Source organism: Phacochoerus africanus, chromosome 13 (assembly GCF_016906955.1).
Source record: "Phacochoerus africanus isolate WHEZ1 chromosome 13, ROS_Pafr_v1, whole genome shotgun sequence".
Lineage (NCBI taxonomy): Eukaryota > Metazoa > Chordata > Mammalia > Artiodactyla > Suidae > Phacochoerus > Phacochoerus africanus.
The window spans coordinates 17,857,527-17,881,425 of NC_062556.1; the positions used below are offsets into that span (position 1 = coordinate 17,857,527).

At 39.5% G+C, this 23,899-nt stretch overlaps 1 protein-coding gene and 1 long non-coding RNA gene across 2 annotated transcripts; one reads left to right on the forward strand and one right to left on the reverse strand.

Moving 5' to 3' along the window:
* Positions 1-32: 32 nt before the first annotated feature.
* Positions 33-2,614, reverse strand: LOC125113385 (uncharacterized). Its single transcript, XR_007131440.1, has 2 exons — positions 2,284-2,614; positions 33-1,008 (listed from the first exon to the last, which is right to left on the reverse strand). It is a non-coding gene; the product is annotated as an uncharacterized LOC125113385 (long non-coding RNA).
* SPRYD7 (SPRY domain containing 7) lies at positions 1,710-22,645 on the forward strand. Its single transcript, XM_047756042.1, has 5 exons — positions 1,710-2,012; positions 7,320-7,436; positions 10,941-11,107; positions 16,911-17,013; positions 21,767-22,645. Exons 1-5 carry the CDS (start codon positions 1,907-1,909, stop codon positions 21,862-21,864), a joined length of 591 nt encoding a protein of 196 aa, XP_047611998.1. The 5' UTR covers positions 1,710-1,906; the 3' UTR covers positions 21,865-22,645.
* The last annotated feature ends 1,254 nt before the right edge of the window (positions 22,646-23,899 follow it).

Below are 23,899 nucleotides of genomic sequence, written 5' to 3' on the forward strand. Positions count from 1 at the left end.
GGATTCATTAACCACTGCGCCACGACAGGAACTCCAAATTTTATTTTACTTTATTGCTTATACATGAGTTATCGAAGCTTATGGTTAATTTGGAGATTAACAAAACATACAAAAATTAAGTACAAATCTGTATTTTGAACTGAGAGCACATTTAAAAGGATTATAGCATTAATTGCAAGAGTTAGAACTTTAGAATTTGAGAGGCAGCATGATCTGGTGGAGCAAATACAGACCCCGTCAGAGTCATGGGTTTTTGAATCCTACCTTGTTTATTTCCTAGTCATTTGAGGCTACACAAATTATTTAATCCCTTCAAGCCTATCTCTTCACTTACACAGGGACAATATTTACTCTCAAAGTTTTCAAGAATTCGGTGAGTGTGTGTAAGAAAGAGTGCCTACCTCACAGATATGCAGAAAATTTTTGTCTCTGCAACATTCAACTCCCCACTCCTTCCCAAAGAAAAAAACTAGGACACTAACACTTCTCCAAATGGTCAAGTTTTTCAGCAAAAGAAAATTTCATGTGTAAAATGATCACCAGGAAAGTACTTTATAGGCAGTGAGGGCTTCAGCAATCACCTCTGGTATTAATCCTATGATAAATAAACCTCAAAGTACAAATCCTTGAGATTTTCATAAGTATTGTAATGAAAACACCATTTGTATAAACATCCAAGAAACTCAGGACCTTGAAAAAAAAATTATCCCATTCTGAAGAGAAAAATTCACCATAAAAGATATTTGTACTCAGGTCACTAAAAAGTTATGTCGAGGAACCCATTACATAACTGAGGGGGCATTTTGCATCAGGTCTCCCAGGGCTTGAATCCTGGGGAAGTCTTCAGATGGAACCTTATTTGACAACAGAGGTTTAAGCCAGATTAATTCTAGAGGTCGTCCCAGACTTTCTCCAGGCGTCAAGTGGTATCTGAAGATGGAAAATGGATCAGGATGCGGATGATCTAAGTAGTGCACCAGATGATTGGTGCTCCCAAACGGGAGGCTCCTACATGGAAACAGGAAACAACAGGCTGTAGGAACTCAGTCCTTCCCTGAACCGCTGACTCAGGGGTTCCCATTACACTCATTGGAACCCATTGTCCATGCCGCTGAATTTGGAAAAGACAGGTCAAGAATCGCCCTCCAGCCCTGCCCCAGGGAGTCCCCTCCCGGGGTGGCCTCCAGTATGCTCGGGAAACTCAACGGGAAACTCGTCTCTGCACCTAAAATGCAGCAGGGCAGTCGACTCAAGAGCCCCGGATGCATAGCCACTGTGCCATTACTCTTGGGCCCTGTGCGTCTGTTCATGATTTGAGAAATTCTCCAGAAACCAGCCACGGCGGGGGGCGGTGAGGGGGGCCGGAGGCTCTCCGCGAAGGCAAAGTTCTCTCAGTCCTGGGCGTGGAGGGAGGACATCTTCGGGCTCTTTTAAATCAGCTCCCACTCCCCCAGCCAATTGCCTCTGCCAACTAATGCCTAAAATAATGTCGAAGTGGGGGGCAGTTTTTAAAACTAGAGCACCCAAGGACACCTGAGCTAAATGAGAACCCAAGCCAGCTCGAGCCCGGGTCAGTACAGAAATACCTACATAGGCGGGGCGGCACAAAAGGGAAAAACCTTTCCGCGCAGGCGCACGCGGTTCACCGCCCGGCCGCCACGCCCTCTGCCCCGCCCCCGCCCCCAGCCCCGCCCGCCGGCCGATCCTTGGTATCTTCCGCCCAGGCAGGCTTCGCCTCGGACTGCGCTGCGCCTCCCCGCCAGGGGCGTCGCTGTACCAGCCTCTGCGCCCCACAGACTCCCTCCGGCGCTGGGGCGGGGGCAGGAGGCGGAGCGGAGGGGTGGGGGCGGGAGTCGCCGCGGTCTAGGGCGGGTGGGGTCGCGGTGGCGTCGGCGGTCCCTGAGACATGGCCTCCTCGGTGTTCTGCTGCCTGCGGTGCTGCAGAGATGGCGGGACGGGCCACATCCCTCTGAAAGAGATGCCGGCCGTGCAGCTGGACACGCAACACATGGGTAAGGGGCCCTCCCCTCCCTTCCCCTGACCCAACGGCCCACCCCGAGTCGGGCGGTGCGGGTCGGGGTCAGTCGGGGGGTCGCGAGCACCACGCCCGGCCGGGCCCCGCCGGGCCCCGCCCCCTGCCCTCAACCTGCGACGCTGCCCTCGGCCGGGTCTGGCGGATCTCCTCCAGACTCAGGCCGCCTCCACTTCGGCCCGGTTCTGTGTTCAAGGCTACGCAGTGTTGTCTGCCCTCGCCTAGTCGAGATGGTGTGTGGGCGGACCTACCCGTTCTCACCGGAATCTCCTCCGAGCTGTCGCATCCTGAGACTCGGCATAAGTTCCCAGGCGTGGGGAGCGATAGTACTGTGGTGCCCCTCCTACGGTGTCCCACGGGCGAGCTCCAGTCAAATCCAATACATTTTCAGAATGCTTTAGCTGATTTCGGCTCCTTCTGCCCAGGCAGCTTTCTCTTAGCCCATCATTTATCGGTTGTTTTATTGAAAATTATTTTCCTCTCACCTACTAATGTCAAAACAGGGCAAGTTGCAGAAGCTTCAAGTCTCAGCTCAGGTCAGACCATGTCACTTCAACTAAAACCTCCCATTGTCTGACTCCTCCTTAGTCACGCTTAGCGGTGTTGTAATTTCATCTGACTGGTCTGTTGCCAACAATTCAGGCTGTTGCAAAAATAAACAGCACTTTGCTTCTTCTCATGTATGTTTTTCCTTCCCAGTTTCGCATGAACATATAGCTTCTCTCACATTCTTCCTCTCCCCTCTGTAGCCTCTTTCACCACCTTATATTGTTTCTGTTCTTAGACTGTCCCCATGTAGTTTCATGTTTCTGGAGTATGGTTCTAGAAGGAGAGATTCCCACTATAAGTATTTCAGAGTACTATCTTTTTGTGGATTATTCTCTTCTAAATATATATATATATATATATGCACTTTCAGTTTTTTCCACATTTCTCTTTGGCTAAAGGACAGTACATTAAAGTAAGAAAGGGAATTCTTAATATTTATAGCAAAACCCTCTCCTGCCTAGATTCTTTATAATTCTAGAGACACTCTGCCCATTATATTTCTATAGCATGTACTAAACCACAAATGTAATTATATACTGCTTTTTATTGGGGTATTTAATTTAATTTTTTTTGTTGTCTTTTTGTAGGGCCGCACCTGAAGCATATGGAGGTTCCCAGGCTAGGGGTCTAATCAGAGCTGTAGCTGCTGGCCTATGCTTCAGCCACAGCAACGCAGGCTCTGAGCCCCATTTGTGACCTATACCACAGCTCACTGCCACGTGGTATCCTTAACCCACAAGGCCAGGGATCGAACCTGAAACCTCATGGTTCCTAGTCAGATTCGTTTCCACTGTCCCACGATGGAAACTCCAGGGGTATTTAATTTTAATCCTTATGTCTCCTAAATTTAATGCAGCAGCGTAATACATAAATACATGTAAATGTATGTGTATATCTCTTTAAATTATTACTTATTCATCATCGTTTATAGACAGCAGATGTTCAAATCCTATAATTTCCCTGAGAAAATGTTTCCATTCCATTTATTCATTCGCTCAACTGATATTTATTGGATGACTCTCAGATGGCAGGCATTGTTTTAGATGCTGGCAACACGCATAGTTCCTGGAGCTTATGATCAGCTTTAGTTCTTTTCTATCTCTACTGCCAAAATCCTGAATTACTACAATCTACTCTGTAAAGTATTCCTTTTCTCTGGTCTCTTCTACAAAGAGCTGGTCACTTGTGCTTGTTCCACTATGTTCTCCTTTTCCAAAGCTGCATAGCATCTTTCAGTAATGTCATTCCCCAGTTTTCTACCTGCGTGGGAACTTTTTCTTATCCTGTCTTCTGGTGAATTCAAATTCTTCAATCACAGAAGCAACCTGATTTTAGAAAATAATAGGAGAGGCTTATCAAGCTAGGAATAGTTTAAAGCATGCATTGATCTTAAGTTGAATATATGAGGAGCACACTTAGTGAATATGCATGTATTTTGGATATGTGAAACTTTATTTAGATAACTTAAGGAGTGTAGTTGCCTTTAGATTTAAGAAAATAGTCTGTTTTCCAAACTTCGTATCCAAACATAGCTTGTCTCTTTCAAAGTTATCACTTATTTTGGTTATGCTGCATCACTTAAAACCATTTGGAATTCCTCTTGAGATTTTCTGGGCACTAGTTTTTGTAAATACCTTCTTTTTCACCATAACCTCAATATTAATTGTGAATTGACTTTTTAGAAATGAATGTCTTCCAAGGTAGCTGCTTTGAAAGGGATGCCATTAATTTGGGAATGTCTAATGTTTCTTAAAAAATACACTTTGGCTATGTTTATGTATGTCCTGGCTATACTCAAATTCGCCTTGACTTTCTTTTTTTTTCTTTTTGCTATTTCTTGGTCCGCTCCCGCGGCATATGGAGGTTCCCAGGCTAGGGGTTGAATCGGAGCTGCAGCCACCGGCCTACGCCAGAGCCACAGCAACGCGGGATCCGAGCCGCGTCTGCAGCCTACACCACAGCTCATGGTAACGCCGGATCGTTAACTGACTGAGTGAGGGCAGGGATTGAACCTGCAACCTCATGGTTCCCAGTTGGATTCGTTAACCACTTCGCCACAACGGGAACTCCCGCCTTGACTTTCTAAGCAACACTGACAATTAATAAACCTACAACGAAAATCCTAGATCCAAATAAAGGCTATCTTTGTACTTAAAAAAGAGGAATGAAGTAAACTTAAAATAACTCCTGAATGCTTCACAAGCATTCAGAATGTTTTCTGAATATATCCATCTTTCTATATGAAACATCTCAGTACTCAGCAGAATGCCTTGGAGAGAAGAAATATTATTGTAGGAAGAGAATAAAACCATATTCAGAGTTGATTCTGTGGTTCCAACTCAGAGTTACGTTATGAGAATCATAGAGCATTGCTAGGTAAGAAAAAAATACCATTTATCTGCATAGTTCTGTGAAATGCCTTTCACATAGGATGCTTTCAACTCAAGATTTTTGAAACAATGAGGGAAAGTTACTGGTTCATGTAAACTTAAAACCTATGAAGACAGCAGTAGCTTCAGGAAAGACTCAGTGTGTCAAGGACTGGGCTTCTTTTCATCTCTTTCTTCTGCCTTCTGCTGCTTATTCCTGAAGGCTGGTGTTTGTGATAACTTGCAGTCTCTCCCTGGGCTGTAGGCTTCGTCATTCAGATCCAGCAAGAATGAGAAACTCCATTCTTTCATTCTCTTTGCAAAAGTCCTGTGACTCTGCTGGTAGTGGCTTAGGTCATATAACTGTTTTTCACTCAGTTGCTGTGGCCAAGAAATGTGGAATGCAGTGATTGACTTAACACAAGTCTAGGCTGTACTCCTGAAGCCAGAGACTGAGTCAGCTTCCTTGGAACTGTTTTTATCTCCAGAGGGAAATCTGTTGGGAAAGGAAGAACAGATGCTACATGTTCACTACAGAGTACTGAGCAGAGCATATTCATTCATTTCTGTATCAGTTATTTTATTTTATTTTTTTTGTCTTTTGTCTGTTGTTGTTGTTGCTATTTCTTGGGCCGCTCCCGCGGCATATGGAGATTCCCAGGCTACGGGTTGAATCGGAGCTGTAGCCACCGGCCTACGCCAGAGCCACAGCAACGCGGGATCCGAGCCGCGTCTGCAACCTACACCACAGCTCACGGCAACGCCGGATCGTTAACCCACTGAGCAAGGGCAGGGACCGAACCCGCACCTCATGGTTCCTAGTCGGATTCGTTAACCACTGCGCCACGACGGGAACTCCTGTATCAGTTATTTGTTGCGTGTCTGCTGGATGCCAAGTACTCCATGGTCTTTGCCATCAAACAGGAGCTGGGCCCTGGATGCTTTCCAGTTGAAACTGCTGGAGGTGTATGGGGCAGCCAGATGTAAATTATGTACAAAAACACTTTCCTGGAATTTGGGATTTAACTTTTGTAATTAGAAAAAAAAGAATGGGTGCTAATGAATTTTTAATAACCATATAGTAGTTTTATCTCAGAGAGTGTCTCTCTTAAAACAACCAGTTTAGAACTGTGATAGAATCTGAAAATTTGGTATTTCTCTTATGTATTTCTCCCAAATAATTTTTTTTTGTTTAACTATGAATTCACCAGTAAGTTAATGAGATACCTGCCTCACTGTTAATACCTTTTGTTGCTATGCTTTAGGTTTATTCGATCCCCTCTGGAGGCATTCCCTACAGTTCTCATAGCCAGATATACTTGGCTTGTACACTTCTCACCAGCAAGGTCACACTGGTCACAGATCTTGGGAGTCACATACCTTGATGTTACGGAATATTTCTTACATATTAGAATTGTATTAGGTTTCTTCATGTTCTCTGATATACATGCTTCCCTAAATCAATATTTGGAGGAGAACTGATATTGGAGTCACATTTTCAAGAGACTGTTAAATGTTATTTGTGTTTTTTTTTTTTTTTGTTTTTGTTATTTCCTGGGCCGCTCCCGCGGCATATGGAGGTTCCCAGGCTAGGGATCCAGTCGGAGCTGTAGCCACTGGCCTACACCAGAGCCACAGCAATGCAGGATCCGAGCTGCGTCTGCAACCTACACCACAGCTCACGGCAACGCCAGATCCTTAACCCACTGAGCAAGGGCAGGGACCGAACCCGCAACCTCATGGTTCCTAGTCGGATTCGTTAACCACTGCGCCACGAACGGGAACTCCTGTAAAATATTTTTAAGACCCTAAAATCAACATCTTTTCATATCAGCTGTTTCAAGAACATAGATGTATGTTCCTTTCCATATTCTATTATCTTCAGTTCTTACTTGACCAATGCATTAGCATAGAACCTTGTAGACGTTCTTTCAGTTTTAGATTGTTTCACTTTCATTGGATTGAATTGAACATTGTACTAACTCGCCAAAGTTTCTTTTAAGTATTTTATGTTTTTGTTTAGATTGAGATTTATGAAATCATAAAATTGACTCATTGGCTAAAACTAAAGTCTCCTTATACCTTAAAAGAGTTTTAAATATTCAGTACAATTCAGAGCTACTACTGTTTACTTGAAACTATCTAATTAAATAAGATTTCTAGCCACAAATGAATATTAAATATACATGTTCTCTCAGGGGAAGGGAAGGGAAGTTTTTTTAAATAGTCTATCAATATTTTCATATATCAAAGTATATATAGTGTCCCTATTTTTTGTAGACCAAGAATTAAAAGTGAAGCAGAAATTAACCTTGGTTATTGTATAAGAGAATGCAAAACTTAACACAGTGTCTATATTTTTTGTTTAGGAACAGATGTTGTCATTGTAAAAAATGGAAGAAGAATATGTGGAACAGGAGGTTGTTTAGCCAGTGCACCCCTACATCAAAACAAAAGCTACTTTGAATTCAAAATCCAGTCCACAGGTTGGTATGGTGTTACTTTACTATTAAAAGGCCTAATTATTCTAAATATTAGGAGTAATTTTCAGTATATGCAAAGGATTAATGAGATATTAAAAAAAGCACTAAACTGTTACTTAGAAGACCTTTTTCTTCTACCTCTTGTGTGATCCTGGTTTAATTAGTTAATTTAGTTAAATTAGGTTCTTTTTTTCTCATCTATAAAATGGGTTATAGGAGTGGCCCTTCCTGCTGCACATGAGCTATATGTACAAAAGTGTTTTGAGGACAGAACGCACTGGATCATATAAGGCACAACCATTGTTATTAATATAGATCATTATTAATTACAGCTAGGTGAAGTTTCATTTGGTCAAGAATATAAGGCATAGACTCTTGGTATTTTATCTTAGATAAAATTAATGTTATGATTCTGAATTTTTTCTCTTAACTCTTGTTAAGATTCCCTGATTCAATGTCTTCTGAAGCAACTGGCAGATTTAGAATTCTGATAGAAGTCTTAAAGTCTGTAAAATTTATGAATCTGTGCACCTGAAACTAACAAAATACTATAAATCAACTGTACTTCAAAATGGATAAATAAAATAGAAAATAAAAATAGAGAAAATTGATTAAAAAATCAACTATACTTCAAAGTAACAATTTTTTTAAATTATGAAGTTTCTTGCATTATATGGCAATTCTATACGAGTATTAAGACAGTTACTAATTGGAGTTCCCATCATGGCGCAGCAGAAACGAATCTGACTATGAACCGTGAGGTTGCAGGTTTGATCCCTGGCCTCGTTCGGTGGGTTAAGGATCCGGTGTTGCCGTGAGCTGTGGTGTAGGTCGCAGATGGGTCTCAGATCTAGTGTTGCTGTGACTTTGGCGTAGGCCGACAGCTGTAGCTCTGATTGGACCCCTAGCCTGGGAACTTCCATATGCCATGGGTGTGGCCCTAAAAAAGACAAAAAAAAGATACTAACTTGTGCCAGTGTTTAACATAGGGGCATTTTTTAAGGCTCTATTTTAAAGACATTCTAATGAAATATGGCATGGATAATATACAGAGTAGGAAAACTAGAGCAGAATAAATTAATTCTGCTCTTCCTCTTACTTGAATACATAAAACATCCCTCTATATCTTGTTTTTTAAATTCATTTAAAGTACTGATTTTTCTTAAGTGTGTGAAATAAATATGAATCTGTCCTCCATTCCATTCTTTTGTAAGTTAACTTCATGGCTGCAGAATGTTTCTGGTTATTGTAATCTTCTCAAAGTATAACATACCTTTTCTTTTCTTTTCTTTTCTTTTTTTTTGTCTTTTTGCCATTTCTTAGGCCGCTCCTAAAGCATATGGAGGTTCCCAGGCCATGGGTCTAATTGAAGCTGTAGCTGCTGGCCTACACCAGAGCCACAGCAATGCCAGATCCTTAACCCACTGAGCAAGGCCAGGATCGAACCTGCAATCTCATGGTTCCTAGTCGGATTTGTTAACCACTGAGCCACGACGGGAACTCCAACATACCTTTTCTTAAGAGAAGCGAATATTTCCTTGAGCCTTAAATCTAATACAATTTTTATGAGGATTTTCTGTAAAGGATGCTATCCTCAGTGTTATCTCTAGAATAAATGCATTGTTAGAGTTCGTAGCATTGATGCCTCAATGAAAGCTTGAGACAATTGTGCCAAAGTATATTGCAGTGTACATAGTTCTTTAGCAGAAAGAGAACTTCATAACCCTGTCTAGAACTGTTGTCCCAGGAAATGGGTATTATCACCTGCCATCGTTCTTAAAATTGTCCCACCTTGAAGGATATATAATATAGTCAGATTATTTAGGAAGCCAAGATGGTGAGGTCCAGACATGCAGCTTTCTGATGGTCTCACTCAATCCAGAAGAATTGGATTTGTTGACAACATGGTCTTTAAACCTTCTTTTATTCATAGAATTCTCCTAACTGATTTGATAAAAATGGAGAAGGAAACAGTTTGAGACATACCCAGGAGCTCTAGGTATTCTGTTAGAGTAATTAAGAAAAGAGCTGCTTGTTTTAAAATTCAACTTAGGGGAGTTCCGTTGTGACCCAGCAGAATATTAAGGACCCAGCATCGTCACAGCAGCAGCTCAGGTCACTGCTGTGGTGCAGGTTCTATCCCTAGTCCAAGAATTTCTGTATGCCATAGGCATGGCCAAAAATAATAATAATAATAATAATAATAATAATAATAATAATAATAATGTCAGAGTTCCCACTGTGGTGCAGGGGAAACGAATCCAACAAGTATCCATGAGGATGCAGGTTCAATCCCTGGCCTCGCTCAGTGGGTTAAGGATCCAGCATTGCCATGAGCTGTGGTATGGGTTGCAGTCTCAGCTCTGATCCAGCATTGCTGTGGGTCTGGCGAAGGCCAGCAGCAGCAGCTCTGTTTCCACCCCTAGCCTGGGAACTGCCATATGCCTCAGGTGTGGCCCTGGAAAGCAAAATAATAATAATAATAATTTAAAAAATAAAGTCAACTTAGACCAAAGGGTTTAAACTCATGGACTTAAGGTATTGGATAAGAAAGTGATTTTATACTTTATCATTATTTTTTTCCTTTCCATGATATTGACTAGGTGATATATTATTTGTCGCATATTATAGTATTATAGATGCAAACACTAAAGATAGTAATTTTCTGCTTCTCAGAGCTGGTGCTTGAAATAGAATCCCAGGCCATTTAAATTCAAAGTGTAGCTTTTAAAAAATATTTTTAGGAGTTCCCGTCGTGGCGCAGTGGTTAACGAATCCGACTAGGAACCATGAGGTTGCGGGTTCGGTCCCTGCCCTTGCTCAGTGGGTTAACGATCCGGCGTTGCCGTGAGCTGTGGTGTAGGTTGCAGACGCAGCTCGGATCCCGCGTTGCTGTGGCTCTGGCATAGGCCGGTGGCTACAGCTCCGATTCAACCCCTAGCCTGGGAACCTCCATATGCCATGGGAGCAGCCCAAGAAATAGCAACAACAACAACAAAAGACAAAAAAAGACAAAAAATATATATATATATTTTTAGAGAGTAATAATAATAATCATGACAATAGGTACTGTTTTTTTTTTTAAGTACTTCCTCTGTGCTTTACTTATCCATTAAAAAAAAATATACTCACACTGTTCCAAGAGCTTTACTTGGATTATGCTGCTGTATCTTCTAATAACGAAGAAGTGAGTACGGTTGGAATCCGTAGTTCACAGGTGAAGAAGCAGAGAGAGGTTAAGTAACTTCCCTGAGGTGATACATAGCAAAGTCAGTGTTTAAACCTAGACAGCACAACTCCAGGGCCCACTCTCTTATCTCGAAGACTACATCTGCAGAGAACATAGTATAGTTTGCAGCTACTTTTAAAAGATTTTTTTTAAGATTACAAAAAATAGTGATAATATACCACTTTTTAAAAAAAAACAATTTGCACTCTCTTTAAGACAACTCCTTTCATATTTGTGTTCTTCATATCTGGGGAGGATTTAAACTATTATGTTTTTAGGAATCTGGGGTATTGGCGTTGCAACTCAGAAAGTTAACTTGAATCAGATCCCTCTTGGCCGAGATGTGCACAGTTTGGTGATGAGAAATGATGGAGCCCTGTACCACAACAACGAGGAGAAAAATAGGCTGCCGGCAAACAGCCTTCCCCAGGAGGGGGATGTGGTGGTGAGTTGTCTTGTAGAGTTGTTTTCTGCTGTAAATTATTAAACTTGAACTGTTTCTAGTATGTATAGTTTTGCCTGGGACTTTGTGGTTTGAATTCCAAAGCACTGGAATTGGCTCTAATGAGGTAGTACATTTCCAGAGAGAATGCTTAATATAGATGCTGCTGCCTTATCTTAAATGCCTTCTCCTTTCTGGAGCTGCCACTGGCGAAGAAAATCAGTGTGAACCCTTATTTTTTTTTGGGAGAATTTATGACAGGTTGCCTGCTGATTAACATTTCCTGCCTCTCTCACGTAAAAGAAATCTTGACCCACAATTTTAAAAGTTTGCTGACCCTTATATGAGAAAATACTAGGTATTTTTGGAGCTGGAGATCTCCTAGAGAAAATTTTGACATATATTACTTAATTTGTTATGACTTTCTGTTAAAGAATTAACAGAAAGCATTTTATCAGGAGTATTGGTCCTTATTAAACTTCCTTCACTTTCAGAACTCTCTAAGGAACTGGACTCAAAGTTCTAAGGCTTGATTGTAGGAAGGTTTTTGTGGAAAGCATATGAAGACTTCTCTATTTTTATTCTCGGCTAGATATATTCATCTTTACCAAAGCCACACTATTGAAAATGTAATTCAAAGATCCCTTTCTGTCTTTTCTAGATACTTCTTCTCAAACAGTGTTATACAAGACCCTTATACACTGAGTTCAGGCCTTTAGCTATTGATTAAGAACAGAGATCCTGGGTCTCCTTTAAGCCTACGTGCCCTTATACGGAGATCCTTGGATTCCTGGCTCTCCTACCAAGTTGAAAGGTGTCTGTAAATAACAAGGGAGAGTTTCTAAAAATAAGATGACGCAGACAAAATAAATCCAGGTTATTAAAGAAATTACAGTATTCTGGAGAGAGTGAAGAAAAGATGTGGAAATGAAGATTTTTAATTAGCATCTGATTTCTTTTCTGCAATTTAAAAATGTGAACAGTTTTTTAATAGGTAAATTATCAAAAGTATGTTTTTCCTAAATTAACTAAAGAAAACAAGGGAATTAAAAATATAAACCATTTTTTAAATCTGCTTTTCTCTGTCCTTCCTTTTGAATAGTTAGTTCTGTGTTTGTAAATCATTGCCAGATGCCCGTATGTGCAACACCCTTATTCAAATGGTTATTCTTGCAAGATAATTTTTTTTTTTTTTTTTTTAGGGTCAAACCCAAGGCACATGGAAGTTCCCAGGCTAGGGGTCAAATTGGAGCTGCAGCTGCACAGCCATAGCCATAATCACGGTAGCCGGGATCCAAGCTAAGTCTGTAACCTACACTGCAGCTCAAGCAACGCCGGATCCTTAACCCACTGAGTGAGGCCAGGAGTAGAACCTGCATCTTCATGAGTACTAGTCAGGTTTATTTTGCTGAGCCGCAAAGGGAATTCCTTGAAAGATAATCTTGAAGTCGTGATTATGTCATCAACCTGTTTACGCCAAAAATGAAATTCAAACGTAAGAATAATCAGTAACAAATGTTTTTCTTTGTTGAGATAGATTGAACTGCCACTGTATGTTATTCTTTCTCTTTTTTTTTTTTTTTTGGTCTTTTTTGGGCTGCACTTGCGGCATATGGAGGTTCCCAGGCTAGGGGTCAAATTGGAGCTATAGCCTCTGGCCTACGCCACAGCAATGCCAGATCCTAGCTGTGTCTGTGACCTACACCACAGCTCACAGCAACACTGGATCCTTAACCCACTGAGCAAGACCAGGGATTGAACCTGCGTCCTCATGGATGCTAGTCAGAGTCGTGCCTGCTGAGCCACAATGGGAACTCCCCGCTGTGTGTTATTCTTGCCTTTCTGACTATTCTTTGAGATGACTGATACCTCAGATTGACAGATTTAAGAATGTCATTTTTAGTCTGTCAGCATTATTAAATTAGGCTTTAAGTTTTTATGCCCATTCTGATAAAGGGAGGACTCAAAAAGATGAAATATATATAGGATGCTGGAAAGTAAAACATTAGCCTACTGCATTAACTTTATCTTCCTAGTTCAAACACTTGAGGACAAATTTCACCAAATTGCTGACAGAGGCACAGGAAAAATGGATTGGATTTTAAGTCAGGAAAAAATTCTCATGTGTAGAATTTTAGTCATACACCATTCTCTGAAGAGAAGTCAAGAAAAATAAGCTTTCAACATCTAACAAATGATTATATTTATGCAATAATCATACAGTACAAACAGGGAGCAGCACTAGGGAGGCATACCTGAAACAGCTTATGTTTGTTTTTTTCCTTTTATATATAGTTTTGAAAAGTGAAGATTACATTTTAAAATTACACTTTTCAGTTTAATTTCAAATAAGTTTTATAAATATTATATGTAATGATAATTATCATCATCATAATGATAATAATTGAAAAACACTAACATCTGTTATGAGCTGGGCACTGCTTTAAGTGCCTGACAGGGGTTTAAATTTTTTTTTTTTTTTTTTGTCTTTTCAGGACCACACCCATGGCATATGGAGGTTCCCAGGCTAGGGGTCGGATCAGAGCTGTAGCTGCTGGCCTACACCACAGCTCACGGCAACGCCGGATCCTTAACCCACTGAGTTAGGCCAGGGATCGAACTCGAAACCTCATGGTTCCTAGTTGGGTTCGTTAACCCTTGAGCCACGATGGGAACTCCAGGTTAAATTTTTTAATCTTCAGAATGACCCTGTGAAATAGGTAGTACTGTTATTACCATTTACAAATTAGAAGTTAAGTAACTTCTTACTTGGGGTGATCCCAGGATTGCAGTATAGGCAGTCTAATTTCAGAGTCTGTTCACCAAATCTGCCAACAATTTTTGGTAAATCTTTAGAACACATCAGATTTTTTTTTGTTGTCATTATAACATAATCAAACTTAGTTTTTCTTCTTTCCTTTTTTTTTCGTCTTTTTAGGACCACACCCATGGCACTTGGAGGTTCCCAGGCTAGGGGTCCAATTGGAGCTTAGCTGCTGGCCTACGCCAGAGCCACAGCAATGTCAGATCCGAGCCGGATCCTTAACCCGCTGAGCGAGGCCAGGGATCAGACCCGAAACCTCATGCTTCCTAGTCGGATTCGCTTCCGTTGTGCCACAATGAGAACTCCCAAACTTAGTTTATCTAAATCATATAGAAGGACAGATTAAGTTGGAAAATGCTTGAACTTAAATTCTGCTGATGGACGGTGGCGGTTCTTGCATCCTTCCTCTCTTAGGATTTTGCCGTTAAGCTGGATGCTGAGATTGAAAACTTGCTTGTTTGCAATAGGTTTTGCTGCCACCAGGTGGGGAAGGGTGACAGGAGTACAACCTGCTGCTGGCCTGAACTGCTAGATTTCCTTTAGTCCTACAAAGAGTACCATCTTTGCTTTTTATGTTCCTAGGTTTTTGGTTTTTTTAATGAAAACAGACTTCTTCACTAAGAAAGCTAAATCCCAGCCATTACTTGGTTTTGTTATTATATTTGAATACATAAACTGAAACAAAACAAAAGCAATGTTTATCTTTCTTAGTGTTTAGTCTAACTCTGGCTTTGCTAAGATTTGAGGGGAATCTTTTGTAGCACATAACATGTTGACTTTGCTGGGCCTTAGCTGTCTTAACTGGAAAATGAGGGAATTAAGACTAGATCATCTGTAAGATTTTTTCCTACCTCTTAAGATTTTAGGTTCATATAATTTATCTGTATTCAGAAATCCTTGAAGTGATTGCTTCTTGGTCTGTGATGATTTCTCTATCGAAAAGTCTCCGCTGTCTATTATTAATTCTTCAAAGAAAAGGTCTCTCTTTTTTTTTTTTAAAGTAGTCTGATCGAATCTGTTTTCTTATTTTTTTATTTTTTGTCTTTTTGCCATTTCTTGGGCCGGTCCCGCGGCATATGGAGGTTCCCAGGCTAGGGGTTTAATCAGAGCTGTAGCTGCCAGCCTATGCCAGGGCCACAGCAACGCAGGATCCGAGCCCCGTCTGCGACCTACACCACAGCTCACGGCAACGTCGGATCGTTAACCCACTGAGCAAGGGCAGGGACCGAACCCGCAACCTCATGGTTCCTAGTCGGATTCGTTAACCACTGCGCCACGACGGGAACTCCAGAAAAGGTCTCTTTTTGTCGTCAATTAGTAACTGTTCTACAACGTTTTAAAGAGAGTTAAGGAGTTCTCGTCGTGGCGCAGTGGTTAACAAATCCGACTAGGAACCATGAGGTCGCGGGTTCGGTCCCTGCCCTTGCTCAGTGGGTTAACGATCCGGCGTTGCCGTGAGCTGTGGTGTAGGTTGCAGACGCGGCTCGGATCCCGTGTTGCTGTGGCTCTGGCGTAGGCCGGTGGCTACAGTTCCGATTCAACCCCTAGCCTGGGAACCTCCATATGCCGTGGGAGCAGCCCAAGAAATAGCAACAACAACAATAACAACAACAACAACAACAAAAGACCAAAAAAAAAAAAAAGACAGTTAAAAGTTTAAAAGTTTTTAGAGGTTTTAAATTGAACGGCAATTCAAAAAGTTTTCTGAAGCCATACTCTGTGGGTTTAAATCCCAGCTCTGCCGTTTCCTAGCTATGCAACCCTAGGTAAGTTATTTAACCTCTCCCCTTTAGCTACCTCATCTATAAAATGGAAATAATAATAATAATACCTATCTCATAAGGATTAAATGAGTAAATATGGAATGCCTAGAAGAGTGCTTGGTGTATAATGCAGTTTAAGTGTTTTCTAGCACTTTAATAATAATTGTTATTAGTTGTGATTTTTATACCATTAATAATGTACAAAGTGATATATTTTTATTCTGTTGTCTTTTAAAAAAGCTTTTATTTTTGGAAATAAGTTTATAAAGACAGTTCATGACAGTTGAAAACAGTGACAGGTAATAATCCCCAAAGGTGAAAACGTCATTGTTTTTCCCTCCCGAGGTCACATTCTACATTCTACATAAGAGAGCGGTGTTTCTATATGAGTTTAGAAGGTCTCTCTGTTTACAGTATATAGTACTTATTATCGTCTTAATATTGAAAATATAAAATCCAGATTATCTGACTGTAATACTAAGATTTAAACGGATGTCATTAGTTTTATATCTAATGTGGACTCGGGATTTTACCTTTTCCTCACTACATAATATCACTACTAATTTTTTAAATTTTATAATGATTTCTATTTTTTCTGTTATAGCTGGTTTATGGTGTTCTGTCAATTTTCTACTATATGGCAAGGTGACCCAGTCACACATACATGTATACATTCTTTTTTCTCACATTATCATGCTCGACCGCAAGTGACTAGATACAGTTCCCAGTGCTATACAGCAGAATCTCATTGCTTATCCATTGCAGAGGCAATAGTTTGCATCTTTTAACCCTAAATTCCCAGTCCATCCCACTCCCTCCCCCTTTCCAAGGACAACCACAAGTCTGTTCTCCAAGTCCATGAGTTTCTTTCCTGTGGAAAGGTTCATTTGTGCCGCATATTAGATTCCAGATGTAAGCGATACCTGTGCTATTTGTCTTTCTCTTTCTGACTTACTTCACTTAGTATGAGAGTCTCTGGATCCATCCATGTTGCTGCAAAAGGCATTATTTTGTTCTTTTTTATGGCTGAGTTCACTACTAATTTTTTTAAGCTCAGTTCAAGTAGAATTCTACCAAATTATAAACCTTTAATAAAGCTGTTGTGACCCTTTGGTGAGTTTTTTGTGTTTCCATACTTCCCAATCAGTGCTTTCTGGCTGTTCAGGTTTTTATGGAACATGAATTTTTTACCCTTTTAAATATTTACTTTGCTTCCTAGGGTATTACATATGACCATGTAGAATTAAATGTATATTTGAATGGAAAAAACATGCATTGTCCAGCATCAGGAATACGAGGGACAGTGTATCCAGTTGTTTATGGTAAGCTAAAATATTTCTAAACATTATTAGATATATGTTAATTTTTACTTGACATTTTCATTAACTTTATAACTATCATTCTGAAGTCTGAATAAGTTAATAAGGACCGTTGTATATGGAATATACTCAGTAGATTATCACAGTCCCGCTTTGCAGGACTAAGGAAGTTTTTAATTTTTAAATTTTTTATTAAAGTATAGTTGGTTTACAATGTTGTCTCAGTTTCTGCTGTACAGCAGAGTGACCCAGTCATACATACATATACATTCTTTTCCTCATATTATCTTCCATCATCTTCTATCACAAGAGATTGGATATAGTTCCCTCCTTTGCAGTAGGACCTCACTGCTAATCTAAGGAATGTTTTATTCCCCATGTACTTAAAAAATAAACTTGCTAGGAGTTCCCAGTTGAGGCTGAGTAGTAACGTACCTGACTAATGGCCCTGCTCAGTGGGTTAAGGATTCACTGTTGCTGTGAGCTCTGGTGTAGGCTGGCAGCTGTAGCTCTTATTTGACCCCTGGCCTGGGAACTTCCATATGCCGCAGGTGCAGCCCTAAAAAAAAAAAAGGCAAAAAAATAATAAACTTTACTAAATACGGTGATTATATTTAAATATTCAGTAACCATATTCCATTTTATATCACAGTCTTTCCCCCCCCCCCCCCAGAGTTTTAAAATTTTTTTTCTTTTTTTTTTTTCAGGGCCATACCCATGGCATATGGAAGTTCCCAGGCTATGGGTCAAATCAGAGCTGCAGCTGCCAGCCTACCAGCGCAGCCACAGCAACTTGGGATCCAATCTGTATCTGTGACCTATACCATGGCTCATGGCAACACTGGATACTTAACCCACTGAGTATGACCAGGGATCAAATCCTTGTCCTCATGGTTACTAGTCAAGTTCTTTACCACTGAGCCATAACAGGAACTCCTTTAAAAAAATTTTTTTCGGAGTTCCCGCCGTGGTGCAGAGGAAACGAATCCGACTAGGAACCATGAGGTTGCGGGTTTGATCCCTGGCCTTGCTCAGTGGGTTAAGGATCCGGTGTTGCTGTGAGTTGTGGTGTAGGTCACAGACTCGGCTCGGATCCAGTGTTGCTGTGGCTGTGGTGTAGGCCAGCAGCTACAGCTCTGGTTAGACCCCCTAGCCTGGGAACCTCCATATACCACAGGTGCAGCCCTCAAAAAAGACAAAAAACAAAAGAAAAAAACAAAAATTTTTTTTTTCATGACCGCACCCATGGCATATGGAAGCTCCGAGGCTAGAGGTTGAATCGGACCTGCAACTGCCCACCTACACCACAGCAACATAGGATCCGAGCCGTATCTGCAACCTATGCAGAAGCTTGCAACAAGTCGAAATCCTTAACCCACTGAACAAGGCAAGGGATTGAACCCACATCCTCATGGATACAAGTCAGATTCTTAACCTGCTGAGCCACAGCAGGAGCTCCCTGTAGTCTTGTATTCTAGAAATTTCCAAAAAGCTTTAAGAATTTACAAAAAGACATTTCTGCCATTTGTTATAGAGGATTAGATGACCAGGAGATGTAATTGTAAAGGGTATTTTGGAACCAGGGATAGAAATTCCATGTAGATTAAGCATTAGTTACCTTATGAAATTACCTAAACGTTAAGACTCTTCTGAGAGAAATTATGACCAGAATGGTTGTGTATAGATTGTTTTGCTTTTCATAGCCACGTAGGTCTAAGTGCTTTAGTTCCTGTACAAGTGCGTCCCTCAAAGAATTGGGTAACTTAGAGACGACTCTGTACCACTTAGTTACTATGATTTTCTTACAGAAAATTTCAAGCAAGTATAGAAGAAAAGAGAATGGAGTCAGGATCTCTCCTGTCCCCATCACCCAGTTTCAAACACTTGTCACCTCGTAGCCATCAGGTTTCATCTCCTCCCAATGGTCTTGCTGTTCTTCACTTCCCCTCCTTGTATTCTTTTGAGGCAAATGCCAGACATTATACCCATATTTACTTTTAAATATTTTATATGTATCTCCAAAAATAAAGTCTCTCTCTATAAAAAACATGCATAAGTGCAGTGCTTTTATCACTCTATTCTGCTTATTTTTCACGTTAGCAACTTTTTTTTTTGGTCTTTTTTTGCCTTTTCTAGGGCCTCTCCTGTGGCATATGGAGGTTCCCAGGCTAGGGGTCCAGTCGGAGCTGTAGCCACCAGCCTACGCCACAGCCACAGCAGCACAGGATCCGAGCCGCTTCTGCGAGGTACACCACGGCTCACGGCAACGCCGGATCCCTAACCCACTGAGCAAGAGCAAAAATCAAACGCGCAACCTCATGGTTACTAGTCGGATTTGTTAACCACTGCACCACAACGGGAACTCCTATGTTAGCAACTTTAATTCAACAGGTGTATGATTTTTCTGCCCGTGCCTTTAGTAGATCTAAAAACATTTTCTCATTTACTTACTTTGATTCTTAGATTGGAGCCATATTAACAACTAATTGTTACCTTTTTTGTAGTAACTTACTAGAAGAGTAGCAGTGTTTGGGATGGCAGAAAAATATACAGTAACGAATATAAATATTTAATAACTCGACAACAATCAAAGCCTGTGCTTTACTTCTTAGTTAAGGTTTTTATTTATCTTCTTTTCTCCTAAATATTACTTTTCCGTGTTTTTTCACATAAAGGTATATTTTTCAACTTGATATAGGTTAGTTTCCTCGCAGTACTGTGTAAGCCTGAAAGAAATGTCTTTATTTACTTAAATAAATAGAAATGTAGCTTAATGTTCAAAATAATTTAGTCTGAGACATGAAATAAATATCAGTAGAATGACTGAATTATACAAATGAGTATAGAAACGAGATTTTCTAAAATTTTTTTGATTTGGCATTATTTTTAATGTAATAAAGTTAAAGGTAGTAAATTACATGTGCTAAAGTATATTTCATAAATTGAAATTGTTAAATCAGTCCAGTTAAATTAAATAAAATATTTTAATAGCCCAATATTCTCAAAGATAAAAATAAAATTCAAATTCACTTACTGTTTGTCCTCTATCCCATCCCTAATCCTAAATCCATCCAGTTGTTCGTTTTGTCAGTTCTTACACTCAACCTGTGGAGAGAAAACTGTATGACACTGAAGAACAGTGTTGTTACCGAGTTAAGAGTTCCAGCCTAGTCTAAGTTCTCAATGTTTTTGGTAATTCTTTTACATCTCTGCATGTTCCAGACTTTCATTGTGCTTCTTGAATTCCCTGTTGATTCTCCATAGATGACCTTCTTTCTCTTCCACTTTAAGAGAAACAGGCCATCGGTGGCGAACACCAGCATCCCTCTCCATCCTCTGTCCAGCTTTTCTGAATCTACTCCAGTCTTGCCTTTTTCCATCTCATCTTACAAGAAGTGGTGCCCTTTGTGTTCAAAAACCTCAGTCTGTGGTCTAGATTTCGAACTCCTCAAGTCTGAGACTTCACTGTCAGTTATTTCATCTTTATCTCATGTCATCAGTTTCTCTCTTCAATGCCTGTAAACATTCTGAATCATTCTTATTCCAAAATACACTCCCTTAAATTTATCCCCCTCACCAGTCCTGTGTTTACCCTTTGCCGCATGGCCGCATTTCTTATAGAACAGCCTCTGTCACTGTCTGTGTTGTACATTCGTCTGTTCTTCAGCGTGGTGTTGCTACCCTTGCCACCACGTCACTGAAAGCACCCTTGTTAATATCACTAGTGACTTCATAAATGTCTAATCCAGTGCTTAACTTTTTCCTGTCTTTATTATGAAATATAAAATATTTAGTAATGTGCATTAAATATATATATGTGCAGTTTAACAAACAGCTAAAGGGAACACCCATGTCATCACTATAATCAGGATAATGAACATATTCAACTCCCCTGAAGGTCTCTTCTGCTCCCTTATAATCCTTTCTGCTCACCTCTCCCCACCCCACCTCAGTCAACCACTATCTGCTTTCTGTCACCTAAGATTGTCTTGCATTTTTAGAGTATTAAAGTAAATAGAATCATGGAGTTTTATTCTTTTTTGGTCAGGCTTCTTTTACTCAGCGTAATTATTTTAAGATTTATCCATGTTGTAATATGTATCAATAATTCATTCATTTTTACTACCAAGTGTATAGTTCATGGTGTGGATATATCACAATTGGTTTTTCCCTTCACCTGTTAATGGATATTCAGGTTGTTTCCAGTTTTTGGCTCTTAGAATTAAAGCTGATATGAACATTGATGTACAAGCCTTTAGGTAGATATATGCATTCATTTCTCATGGTAAAAACATGTAGAAGCTGATTAACAGTATTAACAGTTAGTTTTACAGTTTAGATATTGTACTGTAGTTGTATAAGATGTTACCATGGGGAGAAGCTGGATGCAGTATACATAGGACTTTCTGTATTATTTTTGCTACTTCGAATCTATAATTTTTTAAATAAATTATTTTTAAGAAGTAATTTATCTTAATATGTAAAATTGAGAAAGTAGATAGTAAATAAGAAAAATTACCCATATTTATTCCATAATTATTAACAATATTTTGATAGATTTCCTTTCAGTGTCCTTGATAGTCTTCATTGTGGTTATTTTTACCCCATAGAATCATGTTTCATAACCTGGATACCAGATGTGTTTATTCTTCTTGCCTTTTAATAATATGGCATCATAGAAACAGTTTATTTTATAAGTTCTATTCAGATTAAGCTATTTGCTTCTAATTTATTTTCTTTCTTTTTCTATCTCTAGTTGATGACAGTGCAATTTTGGATTGCCAGTTCAGTGAATTTTATCATACTCCTCCACCTGGTTTTGAAAAGATATTATTTGAACAGCAGATCTTCTGAATGTATTTGTTTTTGAAACTTGTATTTCTGCACTGTTAAAAGTGTTTACTATTTAATAAAGCTTTACCTGACCTATAGATGAAAATATATTCTTAATAATATGCTTGTTAATGTTATCTAAGTGTATACAATATACCATCCTGAAGTTCTGATTTAAAATACTTATGTTTTGTGATATGAAATCAGCATTTGGGGCAGTTTATTTAATTCTTATTTAAATAAATATAACTGTGGGCTTAATTAACAGTATTAAGTGGAAATATGTATATAGATATTTAAAAGGGAATCTTTCTTATGTAAAATACTTGTTTTGATAGAGATGTAGAGTTGAATGGGGTTTTTTTTGTCGTTCTGAAGATTGGACCTCATTAATTAAGTCTGCAGTTCAGTAATTTTGTGTCTCGGTGTCCTTTTTATATAGAACATAACAAATGACAAATTTCTATTATTAGCAGCTTCACTTCTGGCGATTTAACTTACTGTAAAATGTACCACATTTCTTTAAATTGCTTATTTTGTTTGTATGTCATTGCTTTTGATCTTTTTTGTGAAAGGAGGCGAATGTTGTAGTAACTGTCAGAGCATTTGGTTGAGGATCATCATCCTGTGTTACTTCAGTACCTGAGTAAGGAGTGGTTGATGGCTGATGTAGTGTACATGACAGACATTTAGAATAGTACGATGCTTTGAACTTAAATGTAAATGAGATTATTCTTTTAAGGACTTTTATTTAAATGTGCATTTGCCTGTAAGGAATAATAAAGTAATAGTAATTAAGGAATATTCAGTGCTATATTCAATACATGTTCTTTCTGTTTTGTGAATTATACGGTAAATTCACTTCACCCTCGATTATTTCAGAAGTTCAGAAATGAGTGAATCTTCTTCATGACCTTGGGCCTTTGCCGAGTTTTCAGGAAGAATCCCTGAGCTTTAGATAACGCCCTACTAAGTTGAACAAATATACTGTATAAATCTTTCGTACAGTCTTCTTTCCAGATGAGCACATCCGAGGCATAAGAAAAGCATGGCTTTAGAATTGAAGGAGATCTGAAGAGTAGTTTTTGCCACCTGATGCCATTATCTCTTCAGGCAAGTTCCTCACTTTCTCTGAGCATAGGTTCCCCATTTATAAAAGGAATAATCATACCTGCCTGATTAAGATTCTATAACTAGTTAAATAAGGTTACATATGTAAAACACTGTCATCATAGGCAGTCAATGAATGTAGCTTCTTAGTTGACTCTGCTTAGTGGTTTGCCTAGTGTGGTCTTCAGACCAGCAGCATCAGTGTCCCCTGGGGACTTGTTAGTAAAGGACATTCAGACCCCACCCTGGACCCACTGAATCAGAAACTACTGGGGATAGCACCCAGGAATCTGTGTTTGAACAAGCCCTTCATGTGATTCTGATTCATGTTAAGGACTGAGGACCACTGCTCAGGAGAGAATTCTTTGAGAGTGATTGCCTTCTGTAAGCTTTCTGAAGATTTAAGACAGGCTATTTTTGACCCAAAGATAAGAGGATCCCATACAATATTTTATTTATTGTTCATTTGTTAGACAAAAACATGGCAGTGTGTTTTGAAAACGTAAATATACTTGAGTAACATCTATTTCCATAAATCCCTAATTTACCTCTGTAGATATATATGAACTGTGTATTATTTATGCATTTTTGTCTAACTTTCTGTCCTAGTAATTTTTGTTCGTAAAGAACATGCTTATTGGGAAAGGGAATTAATGTAACAGCTATTCACTCTCTTTATAAAGTGATCTACCTCTTAGTTATTTTTTAAAACCCAGCCTTTTTTTTTTAATCATCATATTCTTCTTAAAACTATCTTTGCTACCTCTAATAATATAGAATAGGCATAGTACTAAAAATGGCACATGAGTTTTGTCCATGACAACAGTTTGATGAAGTCTAGATGTGTTTTTAATCTGCAGATATCTAATTTCTCTTAGGAAAATTACCTATAACCTCAGTCTAATCTTGAGAAAAACATCAGACAATTCCAGTAGAGGGTCTTCCT